Source organism: Gobius niger, assembly GCF_951799975.1.
Source record: "Gobius niger genome assembly, chromosome: 2".
NCBI classification, from domain to species: domain Eukaryota; kingdom Metazoa; phylum Chordata; class Actinopteri; order Gobiiformes; family Gobiidae; genus Gobius; species Gobius niger.
This window is the reverse complement of record NC_136853.1, coordinates 21029737-21050449: the sequence shown is the minus strand read 5'-3', so window position 1 is coordinate 21050449 and position 20713 is coordinate 21029737. Positions and strand designations below refer to the sequence as shown.

At 40.7% G+C, this 20713-nt stretch overlaps 1 protein-coding gene across 2 annotated transcripts in view; it reads left to right on the top strand.

Annotated features, from left to right (window-relative positions):
- dym (dymeclin) overlaps positions 1-20713 on the top strand; it is a 37764-nt gene that overhangs the window by 7732 nt on the left and 9319 nt on the right. For both annotated transcript variants that reach the window (XM_079551689.1, XM_079551690.1), the window contains exons 9-15: positions 3137-3322; positions 3399-3577; positions 4463-4588; positions 4681-4794; positions 4861-4955; positions 8546-8645; positions 20167-20349. In XM_079551689.1, the coding sequence (XP_079407815.1) occupies positions 3137-3322; positions 3399-3577; positions 4463-4588; positions 4681-4794; positions 4861-4955; positions 8546-8645; positions 20167-20349 (983 nt within the window). The remainder of the gene's footprint in view (positions 1-3136; positions 3323-3398; positions 3578-4462; positions 4589-4680; positions 4795-4860; positions 4956-8545; positions 8646-20166; positions 20350-20713) is intronic.

Here is a 20713-nt window from a genome sequence, read left to right as displayed (position 1 = left end):
ATCCCCATTAGTTGCTCATTTAAGTATTGAAAGTATTGAAAGTATTGCGATACTTGATAAAGTATCGATACATGGTATTGCAGCAAGTCGATATTTTATCCCAGCCCTAGTGCTGACCCCCTCTTTCTCTCTCGTGTGTGAAGAACACAAACAAACAGGGCGATGAATACGTGAAACCTGTCTCTTCCCTGCTCTTCAGTGCACTCCTCCCCAGCGCTCGTGTGTGGCTGAAGCAAAATGTGGATGTTGTGTCTAAATGAATACGAGATCTAAAAGAGCCAACAGTGCTGGGACGGGTTTTCTTCATCTGGACACAATTGGATCAACACCCGGGCTGTCCGGACGAAATCTTGAGACACCCTAAGTGTATTTAGGTTCCAATCTAATTGTGTGAACATTACAATATGTGTAACAAAAGTGCTTCTCATGAACGTCTTCTGATAACAATCCTCACGCATGTGTACAAACACGAACGTCAAGGCCTTGACCGGAAGTAACACAAATTTGTCAGAAAGTGACTTGATAAACGCAGCTATGATAAAGAAGACTTGAACTGATAAAAAACATTGTGACTTGATAAAATCATTTGTGAATTGATAGAATAAAACATTTACCAAAATAGATAAAACATTTTGTTTATCAATATGAGTCATTTTGCATGTGTCAGTTTTCAAATCAGACGTACTTTTATCACAGTCTCTTTTATCCAAAAATGACTTTGACATATCAGTGCATGACGTCCATGATAAATGCTGAAGCAACTTGCTTTTTATCAATGTGAGTCATTTTACGTGTATCAGTTTTTAAGTCAGGTGTACTTTAAAGAGGGGGTATTATGCTTTTTTCAATCACATAGCACCAGTCTATAGCACACTACAATGATGACGCAACCTTCTGTTTGTCTGTACATGCAGTAAATTAGAATAACTGCCTTGTATAAAATTGCTCTCTCAAAATGGCTGTAGCGAAAGTCTTGAAATAGGCCTCTGTCTCTTTAAGAACCGATGACCCTTTCCGACACGCCCCCTCCACACGCTGTCTGTGGCATCAGTGGGGAGGGGGTTCTGCTGAGGAGCAGTGGTTGGTTACTCGGCTGGTGATGAAAACTCGGAGGCGTCTCCAGGAGGTGGGGGCGTTCCTAAGAGGACTCAGGCAAACCTATCCCTAAAATGGCTGCCATCAGAGTTTTTACAGATTGCTCAAAAATATGTGAATGTGCCATGGCAACACTTCAGGCATGTTTTTAATGAGGGAATGACTTAATAACATGATGTAAAGCTTGAAAAAGTCAATTTTGCATAATACCCCCCTTTAATACTGTAATACAGTATATCAAATTCATATTCCCTTTTATCAAAGAATTTGTGTTGCTTCCACCCTTCATGGGTGAATCAAAACCAGGCGCTCCTTAAACGAGCCACCTTTATTAACCGTTAAGGGCTCCGACTATCTGTTAAATAAAAATTAGAAAACGTGCATCCAGAAACCTCCTGGATGAACACCTGCTCCACAGTGCCAAGACCTCAGACTGTGGTGGCGGCTGATCTTCCAACAAAACAATGATGCGAACACACAGCCAAGCAATTACCCTGTCGGGGACTGCAGATGTTAACTTGCCTCAGGCTAACTCTGGTACAGTGCATCAAATGCCAACATTTATTTTATAATTGTACATGGTCCCTTTTAAATAAATAAACAAAACTTAAAGATAAGAAAGGAGTGTGTGAATGCCGTTGAGTGGCCCAGCCAGACCCCAGACAGAACCCAGTAGTGCATCTCTGGAAAGACCTGAAAATAGCTGTGCAACAACACTCCCCATCGAACCTGACAGTGCGTGAGAGGATCTGCAGAAGAATGGGAAATGCATGTGTGCCAAGCTTGTAGCTTCATACCCAAGAAGAGGCTGTAATCGCTGCCAAAGGCGCCTCAACAAAATACTGAAAAAAGAATGACAATATTTTATTTTATGTATGTGTGATATATATTTATAAATATATATATAATATATAAAAGGCTGGAACAAAACCAAAGGGTCTTGGCAGTCCTGTACCAGTGAGTTCATACAGTATGTGGTGGGCTGGCAGACAGGCCCTGGACGTTGAGCCAAAGAGGTAGCAAACAGTGCCCGCTAAGGTAAAGTCAGCATTAAACAAACAAGGGCAGGAAACACAGCTGCCAGACTGTGAAACTGCCTGGTGCCAGTCACGAAGGCATCGTCACTATTTGGCCCTGGTCCTTCAGATCCTGTTTTCTCTTACTCTCATATTGCAGTTGTTTTGAATGTGCGGACCATCCCTTCACTTTGAGTTATAATGAATTTGAGATTTTCATGTTTCTCTCATTGCTTCTTAGTTTGACTATATAATAATGCTGGTGACATGTGTACTTTGTAAAAACAAAAAAATGTCCATAAAGAAAAACGAAAATAAAAAAGACCTCTAGTCTGATATACGGAACAATGCTGAGAGCACACACAAAACAGAATGTTTGTTTGCCACTAGAGGGCAGCAGAACAGTTTTTCTTTGGAGATTCAATTTGGGCTGTCAACTTACTCTCACATCGTTCTGGTGCTTACTTCATGCATTCCCTGTGGCTAGACATGTAGGAGCCGTGACAGTTATCTGTGTACATAAGTTCTTCTGCTTGTCATGTCCCTTGCATGTCTGAGAGCACCAACTCGTAGGTAGCTCCATAAAAAAAACTCCTGACAACAAGACATTAAAACTAATGAGCAGTGTAGTTTGATAGCGGTTATGATGGAAAGTAAATCGCACTGAAAATAAATAAAACAGGAAAGGAAAAGAGTCTTAGTTAGTTAGTCTTTTTAAAAATGTTTGGTCAAAAAATGTTTGGTTTCAGTTCTAGACGTAAAATCTACCATGTTTATTCCATCACCCAATCCACAATGTACATAGCTACATATATATATGTGTCATGAGCATGTACATTTACAGTTTTAAAAGGTAAATGTAATAAATGGCCTTAATGTCAGTTACAGTGTGACAGTGTTGATTTGATTTGGTTTTATTCAAATGTTGTGCCTGACAGCCATCACTTTCAACACAGATGGTGTCTTGAGTTTAATCTGTTTTAACTGTAAACTTAACATATAATTTTGGTTGCATGTACCTCCAGGCGGGCTGTGGAGCGTTTTCACTTTGGGTGGAGCTGGAACCAAATCAGACATCGATCAGGATGACAACCATTTACCTTTATCCAACCAGAGCCTTTTGCTTCTTCTGGTCTTGGCCAATCTTACAGATGGACCTGACTTTCCCAACCCTTACCGGCAAGCTATTACCTGCTTCAGAAATACTCAAGGTACTGCAACTTCACACTTGTTTTTTTTTAACTCTGATAATAAGCCTTATAATGATGTTTTTCTTGCCTGATGCAGACACATCTGTGCCACCTGTGGAGCAGCCTCACACTTTCCAGATAAACTTCAACAGTCTGTACACAGCTCTCTGCGAGCAGCAGCGCTCAGACCAGGCCACTCTACTGCTGTACACACTGCTACACCAGAACTCCAACATGAGGACTTACATACTCTCCAGAACAGACATGGACAACATGGTGTGTGCAGAAACTCAACATTTGTTCATTTGATGGGCCTAGAGGTCGACCGATATGGGTTTTTCTAAGGCCGATGGGAATTTTTTTTAAAAATTTACTGGCCGATGCCGATATGATTGGCCGATATTTTTTACCAAAACTTGGCCTCTCCAGCAGTGGCTGATTTTACTTTATTACTTTAGGTGATTCAATCATTGTTTCTTTCCCAGCTCTAATTTGTGGCCGTTAGCATTAGCATCCTGTCGTTAGCATTAGCATACTGTTGCTAGCCACATCATTTAGCACAGCGATCAAAAATACAATTACAGAGGTTAAAATTAACTCAGCGATTAAATTCTCCAGGTTTTGTGCTTCAAAATGAGCAACATATTCACTCAGGTTTAGTGAAATTTGTATTTAACAAACTGGTAGCTAACCAATTTTCATTGCGATGTTTCTCTGTTCACTGAGGCCGAGGGAATTGTTTTAAAGCCCTGACTTCGCTCTTTCCAACACAAAATGGGAAGTCTCTATCGCCTTCGGTCCCGGAGGTGTCGGCTTTTTTCGGCACTAGATCGGCCGATAGCCAATATTGTAAAATCCCCAAATATCGGCCCGATATATCGGTCAGCCTAAATAGAAATAAATAAATGAAGTCATATTTTTACATAATTTTACCTCATGTTGGGGTCATTGGATCTTCTCATTGTTGTTGTGAATGTGTGGGATGCTGCAAAACCAAGTTGAACTTCTGGGATAATAAAAACTCTTTGAACCTGAGATAAAAGTAGATTATTCCTCATATAGCAAATGCATTCTCAGACATCTGTTAGTCCCTCCAAATTATAAAATACAATTAGCATTAGTAAAAAGTACTTTTATTGTTTTCATTTCTTACTGTTTCAGGTGTTGCCTATTCTTGAAATACTTTACCACGTGGAGGACAGAAACTCTCATCACGTCTATATGGCCCTCATCATTCTCCTGATTCTGACCGAGGATGATGCGTTTAACCGCTCCGTCCATGAAGTGGTGAGCAGATCTGCAGTGTATTTTAGCGTATTGCTTGTACTCCATAAAATCATGTGCTTATCTAATTCAGCCTCGTTTATTGTATTCATCAGGTGCTGAAAAGTGTTTCATGGTACACAGAGCGGTCATTGACTGACATTTCTCTTGGAAGTCTACTAATCTTGGTTGTTATTCGCACAATTCAATTTAACATGACACGAACAAGGGTAAGATCACAGTCCTTTTTTGTTCAATTAGTTTTGAATAATAAACTAATTACAAACTTTTGGTAGGATAAATACCTCCACACCAACTGCCTGGCTGCACTTGCAAACATGTCAGCCCAGTTTCGATGTCTGCACCAGTATGCTTCTCAGCGCATCATTAGGTGAGATCTTTCTTTGACATTTACCATTCTTTAAAGTTTATACTAAATGGTTTCATGAGATTTGAATGAGACTGCATCTCTGGAATCATCCATATATGGTCATGTTTAAAAACAGTTAAGGGGGAAAACAATTTTGAGAAAAATCTAAGCTTACTTTAATTATTAAAAAACGACTTAAAAGGAGGCCCAGACCTATTCACCACGACTGCCTCTAAAATCACTCAAAAAGTTGATACTTCAGGTCCGAAGTGCCGTCAAGCAAGAGCTTAATGTAGAAGCTGCAGTTACATGTATGACCTGAGGTGGCAGTAGTGAGTATAAAATTATCAACCTGCATCTAGCCCCCTCACCAAACCATTAGGTATACTTGCCTAGATCATGTTTCAATGTTGTTGACTTAGGCAATTATGCTTTGTGGCTAATGAAATGCTAAATTATGAATATAGTTTTCTACTAAATAAATATCCAAATACATGGGGAGGAGTGGTTCAACAGCCCATAACTACATAAATAAAGGAGAATGCTAACATGATGCTTCATGTTAGACTGTTAGTTTATATTTCACCAGAAAATGGCTAAAAAGAGTGAAAAGATTATATTTTCCCCCCGGCGAGGCCATGCCCCCTCTGTGACACAATGCCGTCTGTAACTCAAAATCAGTTGTAGTGAAGCTCATGCTCAGAATGTGTTACCTTTGTGCTAATAGTAGTAGTGGTAGTAGCAGTAACATTTATGCATTTCAGCATTAATGAAGGTCAACACAAAATACCTGTCTATCATAGGTGTAGAAAGGAGTCCTCAAAAGGCATTCATAGCACTGAAAATGTACATGACTGAAAAGCGTGTACAGCTGCAAGCGTACTCATAGTTTTACATTTCATTTACATTCACTGAGTTAGTTTGTAATATAAGTATTGTAAGAAAGTTGATTTTCATACCCAGGCACAGTTGGAGCGTGCATGTGCCTGTTTATGCACAGTTACATATAGAACTTATGTTGTGCCTTGGTCTGAGAAGAAAGACACATACCAAATGCACACAAAGGTACATTTATTAACTCTTTTATTTCAGCTTGTGCTAACTCATGACACACACAATTATAATGGCTGCTACAGACAGTCACACATCCTCACTCAGCCTATGTTCATGTGTGTTAGCCTGCTGTTTGTACTAATAGGTCAACTGTCTGTAGATATGGCGATGTACTTGTATGTAATGATGATGCCTGGGTTTACTTGACTCCGAGGCTTGTGATATTAAGGGAATTTCCAGGCAGGAATTTCCAAATGTCAGGCAGACGGCAATAAAGCTGTATAATTGACTCCTATGGAGAGTCATATGTAGTGTTGTTATTTACAACAGTGGAAAAGGCAACCCTCCAGTCTGTAGTAGTGGTTAAAAGAACAGGTTAACGCTACAAACAAAATACAACAATTCTACATTTTAGTAAAAGTGAAGTTTCATTACTGCCTTATAAACTCAAAATAATAGTTGTAAATTCTGTCTTGTGCTTTTTGTTAAAAATTCAGCTTCTTGGATAAGCTTATTTTTTTCCTTCCTTTTTTCCTTTTGAGCACAAACATTGTGCTAGTACTATGTAAGACATACCATCTGTTACATCCTCGATTTGTAGTACAGCTTGAACTCATCTGTCGTTGCTTTATGCATATTTCCAATTTAAGGATCAGATAGCAGTGTAAAAGTCCTTCAGAATCAGCCTTGTCCATCATTACCTTAGCATTAAAGGGGGGTGCATTGGAGCCGCAAGATACAGTGCTTTATTGTGAGCAAAAAAGTTGCAGGTGGAACTTCCATGGTGGTCTTTGAACCCTGAACTTCAGGTTACCAGGAGCTCTGACAAATCATATTGACGCCCATTTTGCATTTAAATACAACAATTTATCAATTATATAGTGATTAAGGCAAATTATTCTCATCTATTTACTCATCTACATTTTGCTTTTTTCAATGTGAAAACTGGTGATACCAAAAATGAGTACGCCCCGTCCAAATTGGGCTCAAAATGTCAATACAGTGGGAACCAGATGTTTACATACACATACAGACACATGTTTACAGACACATATGCATTTTTTCTCAGTGTCTGACATGAAACCAGAATTGACTTTTCCTTTCTTTGGTCAATTAGAATTTTCAAAATTATTTCTATTTGCTATTATGTCAGAAGACTGAGAGAACGGCCCCCGAGGGCCGTGCCTCCATTACTGCTGCTCTCAAACCCTACTGAGGGCGCTAGCAGGAAAACTCCAAAAGAAACATAAAAAAGCCAGTTTGGAGTTTTCAAAGGCGCACAAGGATAAAGACTTTATTTTTTCGAGACATATCCTGTGGTCTGATAACCTGACTAACGCCAGGCTGCTGTGTGCGCTCGAATCATTTAGAACTGCACAGCAGCCTGGGGACCATGGCCGAAATTTTCGCATGGATTTGGGAACCAATCACAGAGCGAGGAGGGACGGCAAGATGATGACGAGCTATTCGATATACGGAAGCTTGTAGATTATTTACGGATTTTAAAAAAAAGTTTATTTACAGATTGAACATGACAGCAGCAGACGCGATGCTATTTTTCGATCAAGCTTTAGACTGTGTTCTAAATAGTTTAGCTCGAAAGTTTACAGCGGGTACGTCATACGTCATCGGATACGATGATAGATTGGCTATGGCTACTGAAGACGCATGACAGACATTCGTAGCGCTCAATAAACGACTATGGATGATCGTAAACCACCTCTCCTATGAGAATATGAATTGGTGGTCCCCAGACTAAATATCACTTGTGATTTTAGTCTGGCGTTAGCCAGGCTAGTGGTCTGACGAAAAAAACATTTAATTGTTTGGCCATAATGACCATTGTCACTTTTGGAGGAAAAAGGGGGGATCTTCCAAGTCTGTGGGAGGGACTGGTGCACTTCACAAAATCAGATGACGGCATGAATAAAGAACACTATGTGGAAATATTGGAGCAACATCTCAAGACATCAGCCAGGAAGTTAAAGCTTGGGTGCAGACGTGTTTTCCAAATGGACAATGACCCAAAGCAAACTGTCATTACTGGTTACAAAGTGACTTAAGGAAAACAAAGTCAATGTTTTGAAGTGGTCATCACAAAGTCCGGATCTCAATCCATTTGAAAATGTATGGGCAGAGCTGAAAAGGCATGGGCACACAAGGTGGCTACAAATGTGTCTCAGTTACACCAGCTCTGTTTGAAGGAATGAACCAACCCTCAAGTTTGACCCAAGTTATACAGTTTGCAGGCAATGCTACCAAATATGAATGAAATGTTTGTAATCTTTTACAATATATATAAAACCGGGTAGAAAATTCTATCTCTCATTCTAAAATTGTAATTGACCTAAAAAAGTTTATTAGTAGTTAATTTTGGTTTCATGTCAGACAGTGAGAGAAAAAATGCATACCGGTATGTATTTTATATATTGTGTGTGTAAACATCTTGTTCCCACTGTACTTTGTGTTGCCACTAGTATTTTCCATATTTGATTAATTTAAGCTGAGCTTTTTATGTAATTGTGTTTCATTTCTCCTCCCTGTTTTTCCTCCCACAGCCTTTTTGCATTGCTTTCCAAAAAGCACAACAAGGTATTGGAACAGGCCACACAATCTCTGCGAGTCAGACAGGGAGACAATACTGCCATTCCTGACTATGTGAGTACCACCACACTCTCTGTCAAAATGGAATTAATCCTCACAATGAAATGACAATTCTTCAGAAAATATTATAGTTTTTTTATTTCTGTGTTTGTATCATAGTAACACCTATACTACTATGATGATACAAGATGCACATTTCCCATACAAGAAGGGAACATTTCTTTGCTTGTAGCTACGCATTCTCCATTATTTTCAATACATTTTTTATTTTAATTTTGTTAACTCTCCTTACGAACCATACGAGCGATCGCTGTTATTGTTTACTTCCGCAATTTTTGCCGGATGCTTTGGTGAATGGTAGGCAACAGCTGATGCATCCAGGCCTCTAAGTCGGTTTTATAAAATGATAGATCTGTTACAGCGCAAGAGAAGCAATGCCCTGTTTATGGACATTGTTTTTGCCGATCATAGGATTTGAATAACATTTTTATCAAATATGAAAACGTAAAATGCCTACCACGCCCAACGGATGTGACGACATCGCGATCGCTCGTATTTGCTCGGCTGTGCTGTGACTAGTGATCTTATCAGAGTCCGCCCCATTCTCTCTCGGGCCAACACGGAGACGCTAAGGCATGCTTTTATCAGTCGTATCGACTACTGTAATGCCCTGCTTTCTGGTCTTCCCAAAAAGAGTATCTTAGGTCTACAACTTTTACAAACTTCAGCAGCTCGTGTCCTGACGAAGACCAATGCAGCGATTTTAGAATCGCTGCATTGGCTCCCTGTGTGTTTCAGGATCGATTTTAAAGTAGTTATTCCTAAAGTCAACAAAAAGACTCATGGTGAGGCGTCTTTCAAATATTACGGCCCTCGCCTCTGAAACGACCTGAGGAGGAGCTCAGGGCTGCAGAGAACGTTCATGTTTTTAAGAGCAGGCTCAAGACCCACCTTTTTAGCTTAGCTTTTAACTGACTAATCTATTTAGTCCCAATATAAAATATATATGGGAGGGTGTGCCAGGCGTATTGTTTTAAATGTTGTAATCTGTAAAGCACTTTGTGATACCTTTCGGTATGAAAAGCGCTTAATAAATAAAGTTTGATTGATTGATTGATTGATCAACAGTTATACTGTATCAAAACTTTTCAGACCTTCCCTTGAAAAAATGCAATGATGTCCCATCAAATTTGCATGATGTTTGCATGTCTGTAAACAAGCCGCTCTAAAGGCTTGGCGGGTTAAAGAAAGTGCTCATACTCAGTGCGCCCCCAGGTGTTTGGGAACACTGAGTGATGAGAACACTGCTTCTTCTATGTTGCCAGCATCTACTGAGACAAGCAAATACAATGTAATATTTCATGTCTGTTTTGATGCTGTTTCTACCAAGGGCATTATTTACAGACAAGCATTAACGCACACAATGACTGCAATTGAAGATTGAACCCAAAACATACAATGTAAAGGTTAAGGTTGCAGTACATGAGGAGCACTGTTGGGACGACATGACTCAAGATTTAGATTTTCCATGAGAGTTAACCAGCCAGACTGTTTTTCATGTGGCACACATTCTTTGTCATTGTCTCTTCACATGGAACCGGTCGAGTCCTTTTAGTCTGATACCGGTCTTATCCTGTAGTTTAGACCAGGACACTGGTGACATTGGTTCCCATGAATGTTATCCATTGTCAAATTATTTGCTGTCAGGCTTTCAGTGTCCAGGCACACATTGATATAGGGCTGTGCAATTTCCGTCCATCCATTTTCTTACGCTTTATCCGGGGCCGAGTTGCAGAGGAAGCAGTCTGACCAGTGATACCCAGACTTCCCCATCCACACACACCTCCTCCAGCTGTTCAGGGAGGATCCCGAGGCGACACCAGGCCAGCTCAGAGACATGGAAAGGAAACGACGAAAGGACATAGTTTTTGGCGCAGAGTGCACATTGACACTGCAGAGACAGACAGATGTGCGCGATAGGTCCTGCTGCTGTCTCTGCAGACCATCGGGTGGGCCACGGATGGATTATAGACCAGACATTTGAAAACATCAGTCAAAAATGTTGACTGTGCAATAAAAAATTGTATGCTACTTAGGTTGCAAGACCTTTTCTGTAGACACAGTGGGAGAGCATCAGGGGCAGGAAGAAGAGACAGTTTCCCTTTTTGTGACTAGCATCGAGGAACAAGGTCATTTGGCTGTGCCTGGCACAGAGCTGAGAGCAAATGCTTGTTTAAAGTAGGATCATCGTGAACATATAATTGCTTTTGTAATGAGTTAAGTCACAGCATAGGATATGAAAACACTCAGATACAGCATGGGTTGTCTGCGTCTTGCTCTCTGATACAGTATAAGCTCTGTGAACAACCCCCACCTCTGAGTGTGCTGCTGTGTCTGCTTAGTGTCAAGAAGAAAAAAGGAGTAAAGGGTTAGGGCCCTCTGAAGCCTCAAGGGACAGCCAGAGGCTCTCAGCCCAAGCAGGGCAGCTCTCTGGGGGGACTGCAGCCACACTCTGCTGCCTCCGCCCCCTATTTCCTGGTGGTCTCTGCAAATCAAAAATCCAAGCCGCATGCGCTCTGCACTCATACAGACAAGTAAACATTCAAAGAGAGGCTGTGCATTTCTTTGGCCAGCGATGGTCTGTGCATTACTGATACTCTTAGCCCGTAGTAATGTTACTTCAGTCTGTTTACTCTTATTTCTGGGAAAGGGCTGCACCCACTCAGTCAGCCCAGAGCTCACAGGACCACCCTGCATATCTGTTTATATGCTGCCCGGGTCCCATTTTGTGATCCTTACTTTAATAGTTAGTCGAAACATGCATTAGCGTCTTAGTTTTGTCTCTTATAGCCACAGTAAGGCCTAAGGATGTTTCACAAGATAATAAACAATATGACATATAATACCAAACATAAAGTCAAATAAGTACCAGCAAAAGTTTGCTTTGACAACATTATAGTGTAAGTGGGTTAGTTAACATTTTATGGCTTTATTCATGTGTTATTGACTTTGACATTTGTTTCTGTAAAATTCAGAAACAATGGCCCCTTTTTACAATAAATTAGATGCATGCTAGTTCCTACGCTTCATTGGCACGCCAAATCATTGTTTTATCCTGTCACATTATGTATTTGTTTTTGATATAGAGTCAATCCTTACACTAATGTTACTGATTGTCTACCTGATTGAGGAATGAACAGTTGCACGATAACGAACACATAAAGAGATTTTAGCCATTTCAGGGTGATTGCTCCAGGGCAGTTACAAGTTCATGATCAAAAAAAGGACATTCTTACAATTATTTAAATTCATCATGCGAGTCCTTTGTTAGTAGCCACCAGCCTTTACTTTCTAACTATGAAATAGCATTTTGCATTTTAAATTCATCGATTAATTTGGTATGGTTATTATAATACTGATATTAGCTCCAGTACAAGGTAAGGTAAAGATTTAGTTAAAGTGGTCTTCCCAAAAAGGTTTACAACTTTTTCAAAATTCAAAAGCACATGTTCTAACAAAGACGAAGAGGCGGGCCCGCATTGAAATTACTGCAGGATCTAGTTCTTTTAATGTTTTTTTAAATGTCTTGATGGGTCTTGGGCCTTATAATCCAGAACTGCTTTTAGCCTATGAACCTTCACGGCCCTACGTTCCTCTGGCAGGGTTCTCTCAGTCATTCCCAAAGTCGAGACGCACAATCACGGAATGGCGTCTTTCCATTATGATGGCCCTGGAATGGCTAGAGGAGCTCAGGGCCGCAGAGAATGTTCATATTTGTAAGAGCAGCACCACCTTTTTAATTCTGCTTTTAGCTCACATAATCATATAGTTCTCTTTATTTATCTATCTATTTATCTTGATGATTCGTGATATTTATTGATTTTTTTATGTTTATTTGTTGTTCTTCATTCACTACACACACTTCTTTATGTGGCTACGTATTTAGCTTCAGTTTGCCCTGGGGTAGACTGACAGAAGCTTGTTTATTTGGTCGGGACATTGCATGTTCATGAACCAGCCACACCAGATTGTAATTTCCATCCGTCGTCTACCATGCGCACTCAAACACCCTTGCCTTGTCCATGTTTTTAGTGGTAGGGAAATCTGTAAACCTATGCAGACACAAGGAGAACATGCAAACTCCACACAGAAAGGCCCCATCCCAGTGGGAATCGAACCCGGACCTTGTAGCTGTGAAACACGAGCACTAACTGCTGTGCTACCGTGTCGCCCAAGTGTGACTGCACACATCTGCTCCAACCGTCCCTCTGACAACCACCATTCATTCATGCGCACACAAACACACACACACACAACCTTGTACTTCTATCTTAGTGAGGACACTCATAGACATAGAGCCTAAGCCCTAACCCTAAACCCCTAGACCTAACCTTAATCCCAACCCTAGCCCTAATCTTAGTCCAATTCTAACCCTAACCCTAAAACCACATCTTGACCCTCAAACAGTCCTTCAAATAAGTGAGGACCACCCAAAATGTCCTCACTTTACAAAAATGTCCTCACTCTGGTCTTCACAATGTCGTAATTACAAGAACACACACACGCACACGCACATCATTACATTGTAAAAAATGTTCGTGGTAGGGAAACCAGATAGACTCTAGAAAGGCCCCAACCGAGGGGTCATTCCATTGTGACGAAGTATTTTTTTTACTTTTTGATCCAAACTTCAAGAAGTGCATCCTAGCATTGTGTCCTTGGGCAACGCTCTTCACCCATCTGTCTCTGTCTTTGTGGCAATATGGGATTGATGAAGCTTTATTTTAATTTCATTATATTTTTATCTAAATTGATTTTTCTAGAAGGAAGAGTTAAAGAAAAAACAGTAAACTCATCAATGATTCATGTGCCATAACATAAAACAAAGTCATATACTTATATAAACCTAGCACAACTTTGAAATTATTCATTGCTTCTAGCTCAATAAGGTTGAGATTCTCATCTGGCTGTATGTAGGAAGCTGTCTTCTCAAAGATACACATCTTCTTTATGTGGCTCATTATATCATCACTTAGTGTCAACACAACTCACTCCTGGGTGCTGCTCTCATTAAGACAGTGTCCTGCTGTGAGCTTGGAGATGCTGCTCTTACAAGATGCACTTCAGTCTCGCATCCTGGTGATTCTTTCTCACCTGCATGGCAATCACACTACTGCAATCACAGTAGACTCAAATTTATTCTGCTTATTAGTATAGCCCTCACCTCTCCTCTTCTGACACTGTAGGTCATTTTGCAATTATTCTTAGGCCGAAGTAGTGTCTCTGCAGGAAGCAGGTGCTCTGGGCTCATGATGATCATCAGTCTCTAAAGATGATTAAAGCAGCCATGCTGTGTCCTAGTCTTTTTGTAATTGTCATGGTTACTTGGATAGAGAACTCAGATTATGCTTATTATCTGAAAATGTGAACTTGGTCTCTACAATATTAATACAATTCATCAACATGGTAAATTATTATTATACAGTGACAGCCATATGTTTACATACACTTCATAAAAACACACATTTGCATTTTTTTCTCACTGTCTGACATGAAACCAGAATTAACTTCTATTAATACTATATTAATTTATAATAGTCTTAAAAATCATTTTTAAAATTCTAATTGACCTATTTTTGCCAAATTCCAGAAGAATGAGAGTCAGAAGTCAGAAGTTTACATACACTAAGATTGCTATACCTTTAAACAATTTGGCCCAAAGCCCAGAGGATGTCATTTCAAGACCCTTGAAAGTGCCACTTTCATTGGTTCAAACAATGATGGAAAAGACCAGCTTTATACTTCTCACTAACTTGATCCCTGACCTGTCTGGTGTGTTCTTGGACTTCATGATGCTTCTGCTCCACAATAGTCTCTACCAGACCTCTGAGACCATCACAGAGCAGCTGTATTTGAACTGACATTAGATTACACACAGGTAGACTCTATTTGATCATTGGGTCAACATGTGATCATTCAGAAATCATCAGGCAACTTCTCAAGGCAATTGGTTGCACTAAAAGGAAAGGGGGGCAGGTACTACGTCCCACTTTTCCATTTTTTATTTATAAAGAAAATTCAAAATCATGTATAAATTTCATTTCACTTTATGATCGTGTGTCACTTTGTGTGTGTCTTTCACATAAAATTTTAATTAAATATATTTATGTTTTTGGTCCATATTATGGCAAAATGCCGATGCTTATGCAACCCGCTGTATTCGCTGCTCAGCTAGTTTTCAACGATTGTCCCTGGGCAAGGTCTCATGCCAACAACAATTATAAAACATATAGAAAAATGTGAGAGTTGAGGCTGCACATAAACATAACATAGCGTTTGTTCATGTAAATCATACATTGATAACACCTGAATGTCCGTTCTTTTGACACAAGGAAAAGACTTTGGTGAAAGGGCAGGTCATGCAGGTTAAACAGAGCACATTAGAATGAGGATTAATATGTACAGTTATTATATATACAACGCAACGCCTGTTTGGAGGATCCTGAGACTTGGCTCAATCATACACCTGGAGATCAGTAGGTTCTAAGGAGCACATTGTTTTTTTTATTTAAGCCAGTTTTTTTTTAATTGAGTCTTGATGAAGGTGTTAAACGTGGGGCATTCTCTTATAGTATCGTCTTATAGTAAAGGTTATGCTGTTCCAGATGGCAGACAGTTGCTGTATGTGCAGTCTGTATAGAGTACTTCACAGTCTCCTCTAACTGTAGACCGAGTGGCTCTGCCTCAAGCAGATATCAGGTTTATGAATTCCCTTATGGCTGTTTTCGCTGGCAGGCCCTACCCAGCCCTATCCAGTCCAGTGCCTGGTCTACGTGGTTAGGCGAGGCCAGGACTAGTCCGGGCTGACCAAGCACAAGATTTGGAACCGACCTCGGGCTGTGGCCAAAGCACGCTCAACTAGTATTAACGTGACGTGACCAGACTGCTGGCATCTGATTGGTAATCGAGACAGAGGACCTCCCTCTCTAAAACACGTTGGTCATACGGACATCGTACCTCTGTTGAAAAAGGTGATTTTGCGATGATAGCATGTAGCCACTGGTAGTACAACTTTACCTGCTGTTAGCATAGCATTGGCATGTAGTTTACCTTCATAGTTGTCTTTTAGCTGCTTCTTGCCCCTAGTATTTGCTTTGGCACTTCTGAATAATTCCATAAACCCCACCAAAAGGCAGCATTTGTCTACAATTGTTCTCATCACAGGTTACAAAACGTTTCAACCTGTTCTGTTGTTCCTTCAGTAATGTGTATTCCAGTGCGTGCATCTGTGGGAGCGCTGCCCACAACAATTGCGATTACTGTACACTCTTGAGAGAGCGATTTGACACCGTTGACCACACTTCATTCTATTGGTAATATATGACTTCATACAGTGTATGGCTTTCTCTGAATTTTTTTTAATGAGATTAGAAGTTTGGTTAGAAGAATGTTGTGGTCAACAATCTCAAAAGCCTTCTCTATGTCCAGGAATACGGCCCCTGCACAATCGTTCTTGTCTCTCTCTTTTTTTTAAAAAACACTCTCCAAACTCCGAATTATGGCTGTTTTAAGATGTTAATAATTTCACAACCCATTTCTCTAGTATTTTTGAAACTACATGTAATGATGTTAAATGGTTCATAGTTGTACTTGTCGTTTTTGTTCTCCACTTTTTAAGGGTTTCATAAGATTAGATCAAAAAAGAATTGCTAGCCTGGTACATTCAGACTTCTGGCTGTAAAAGTGTTTCATTGATTCAATAATTTCTGGTATGGAGTGAACAGTAACATGAACTATAGCATTCAGACAAGCTACAAGACATATGGCTCTTGCAGCGCAATTTTTTTTAGAACTGTATTTATTTTACAAAAGGATAACCAATTGGTCTTCCACATCCAAGTCCTAACCCTGACAAAAGCAGTGTCCACAATGCACATTCCCATTCAATTTGAACGTACAATAAGACACCTTTTTTTCTAAATACAAAGAAAGTAAGTACAAAAGGCCAGGATGAATGAGAGTATGCTTGAGAGTGCGCATGGGGACGACTGCTGGAAAATTGCCCAAGGCTACAGTCCAGTGTGGCTTGTTCATTAACATGCACTGTCCCTACCAAATAAACCAATAAACTTAACTTAAACTTTCAGCATTGAGAGAGTTATATAGAGCACATATGAATTTATTTTTCTTCTTTATTTCAGAAGGGTCTTTATCTTTTTTCATAATATCATTCTCTATAGATTGAAGATTCAATTTTATTTGTCAAACCATGTGAATGGGGAGTTCAGGGAGTTCAGCTTCCTGATGGCCCCGTGTACAAAACTGTTCCTCAGTCGACTGGAACCTTGAGAGACTGTGTGATGGGTGCCTGGTGATTCTGACGGCTTTGCGTGTGAGACGGAAGGAGTGCATCTCCTTAATAGAGGGGAGAGGGGCTCCGCAGATCTTCTCCGCTGCTCTCAAGATGAGCTGGAGGCTCCTTCGGCAGGAGGCAGTGCTGGCACCGTGCCACACAGTGATGAAGCTGGTCAGGATGCTCTCTATCGACATAACAGAGGCTGGGACTCTGGCTCGAGAAAGTAGAGACGCTCATTACTTTTCTTGACCAGTGATGTAGTGTGCATGGTCCAGGAGAGCTTCTCTGTGATGTGCACACCCAGGAACTTAGTGCTGGTCACCCTCCCCACAGCAGCACCGTTGATTGTTAGAGGAGCATGCTGGACCCGCGCTCTTCGTAAGTCCACAACAATCTCTTTTGTCTAAAGAGATTGTTCTGTGTGCACCACATGGTCAGACTGCTCACCTCACTCCTGTAGTTTGACTCGTCTCTGTTGCTGATGAAGCCCACCACTGTTGTGTCGCCTGCAAACTTGATGAAGAGGTTTGAGTCGTACTTGTGAACAGAGTAAACAGGAGGGGCCTCAGCACACAGCCTTGTGTGCTCAGTGTGATGGTTCTGGAGGACTTGCCGCCGACACGTACAGCCTGTGATCTCCCCGTCAGAAAGTCCAGCAGCCAGTTGCACAGTGATGTGTTGATCCCCAGGTGGAGCAGTATCACAATTCTTTTTGATAACAAATTGTTGTTTGTTGTAAGCTTACTGAACATTAATTTTCACCTGTAGTAATACCAGTTAGGTAATCTATCTGTCTTGTTTTCTAGCTAAGGGTTCAATTGTATAGCTCTGAAGTCTTGAGCTGTGCCTTGGCTTAACAAAAATGTCTCAGATAGAGCACCATAATTTAGTATAAACTTGAGCTTTGGGAATACAACATAAAAGTAAATGTTTTATCTTTTGATTTCGGCTAAAACGTTTTGTCACAGCAAATAAATCAATGTAATTTCCCCGGCTCCAAACGGCCGGGCAGAGGTGGCCAAAAGCTCCTGCGGAGGAGGAGCCAGGTTAAGGGATTGTTTCAACTCCCTTTTTTAAATCACAGGTTTAAAGAAGCCAGCTCGTAGTTTGTGGATTTGCATGTGTAGATTCCATCAGTGTCATCGTTTCAAAACCATGATAGAACAACTGGAGAAGCACTATGTTGTTTTTTGTAAAAGATGTTTTCAAACACATTTCCTTTGACATGAGAAAGCAACGTTGAAGATACCAGTAGACATATCGTGTTATATCTTAGGTCTAAAACCTGTGTTTTCTTGGGAAGAAATGAGACGTTGGTGGGAGCCACGAGAAACTGACTGACACTGCAGCCTGGAAAATGTTTCATGACACAAGATTAGGATCACAAAAGCAAGGCAAATTGAACAATTCAGTGGGCGTTAGGTGTTGCTGCTGCAAGGAATATATGTGTGTAGAAAACATGCATGAGACACTAAGAGAATGGAGGAGGAGGAGTCATCATATTTTAATCCTGTATCCTGGCTTTCAAGTAGACCTCAGCCTTCTTAATCTCATCCACTTTACAAACATACAGAACGGAATGGGGCAGACGTCTAGCGAGCCTATTTTCATGTGACCTGAATTCCCCAGCGTGGCATTTTTCCCCCTACAGGGCTAATCTCATTATGACGGGTGCCCAGCCACAGAACAAACACAAGACATCCGGCTGCTTCTACTTAGCCTTCTCTTCTTCACCTATTGTTTTGGCTTCCATGCTGTAACTTGCTTCTCATACCGCTTTCTTATTTGCTCCTGTCCCCTTTTGCTGGCCTGTCTCATCCTCCTACTCCCTTGTCTCCCATATCTGTCCCTGCTTTCAGTCTAATTATGGCCTGCCAAAGGAGACTAGAGTAGAGCTGAATTGAAGCTAGACAGTGGAGTCGATCCCAGAGAGGTGCACAATCAATCCTGATTACAACAGGCTCTCCTTGCCTCTTTTCCCGGCTTCTGCTTTTGCTTTTCTGATACTGTCCACTGCACACTTTTCGTTGGCTTGGGAAACCAATGCAATCATCCTAATCGCCCTTGTGTGGGTGTCCCGTCAACACCTTTATGCCCATACATAACACGACCACACAGTACTGGAAAGTGATTATTTTTGGGGGATAAAGGATAAACGGGCACCACATGCTACCCTGATCTGGGACCCAATCTCAAGCCCCTATCAGATTGCCCTCCCCCGTGGTTGTTTTGAATGCAGTCTTAGCTGGTATTCATTAAAGATGTAAGTCAAAGCAGGAGTGATATTTGTCAAGTTGATGCAGTCACATAAACCAGTAGTTCTCAACCTTTTTTAACAGCGACTGCAAAATTAGTTTGTTAAATTAGATTGTACATTTTCACGTTAAAGACTAAACTGGCTCAGTCAGCAATTCACTTTACTGCAGAGGTTCCCAACTATAGGTCCAGATAAGGACCAAACTCCAAAGCATATCTAGTCTCTCATTATACCTAGTATCTCTTGTGGAACTCACAATTAAATTAACAAATATTTCACAAATTACATTTAAAATGGTCAAACTGACTCGTTAATAAGCTATGATTATTGAGTGTTGAAAATTAGCACATATGCTAATTTTCAATGCATCTAGTTTGTCCAATGTTTTTGGTATGTCCACATAAATAAACAGGCTGTGCCAATGTTTTACATGGCTAAGAGCAATAAAAGCATATGTTTGGACCCGGGATGGAGTGACAGGAAACATGGACTTCGAGCATCCCAGCCCTACCTATTTCCACTCCAACATAGCATAGAAATGTATTCATGTTGTAATGTATTCATAAAGATGTTGTGGCAATAGGTTTCCAATGGTGAAATAGCTTCAGATTTGGAAAGAAAAAATTGGTTCCTCTGATCTCATCAGTCCATCAAACCTGAAAAAATCTGTCTTTAGACGGATTCCTGAACCAAAAATAACACGGTGTGCAAACTCACATAATTGTGAACGCAGTGCACCAGTAGACTTTGCAGCATCTGATATGAGCTACTTATCAGAATAGTTTACTTTGCAGCTGCAAACTGTAGCATCTCATCTCTAACTCGGCCTCCCTGTGACATTTCTTGCTCCTTGCCAAGTCTCCTTTCCGCTAATCAAATCCTTTTAAAACACCATTATACATGAAATCAGTATACTGGGAACAAATTAACCTTTACATCTTCCCGTCTTCACTCTCCCGCAGGCCCAGGATCTGAACGTGATCGAGGAGGTGATCCGTATGATGCTCGAAATCATCAACTCCTGTCTATGCAACTCTTTACACCACAACCCTAACCTGGTGTACGCCCTGCTGTACAAGAGGGAGCTGTTTGAGCAGTTTCGGACACACCCCTCCTTCCAGGACATCATGCAGAATCTGGACATGGTCAGATATTTTATTCATCACGCACAGCATATCAGTGAGGAAATGAGTGAAGATCATAACTTTATGAGTTCACAGATGAAGGTTACACACACAGACTTGTCTTTTCTCAAAGATCTCGGTCACATTGAGAAGGCAGTCAGACTGTAAAGGACGTGGAGCTCAAGTAGTATTGATAAATTAGTCAGTCCCATTGTGTCAGGAGGCCTCCTGTCAAATATTCATTGAGTGTGTTGTGTGGGGGAGCGGCCTGTTCTAGAGAAAGCTGTCATTCATTCCTGTATTAGTCATACAACGGAACATGTTGAAAAAACAAGCGTGTGAGTTGTCTGTGTGTACAAGAGGAAAAGAGGGTGGGGGTTGGTGC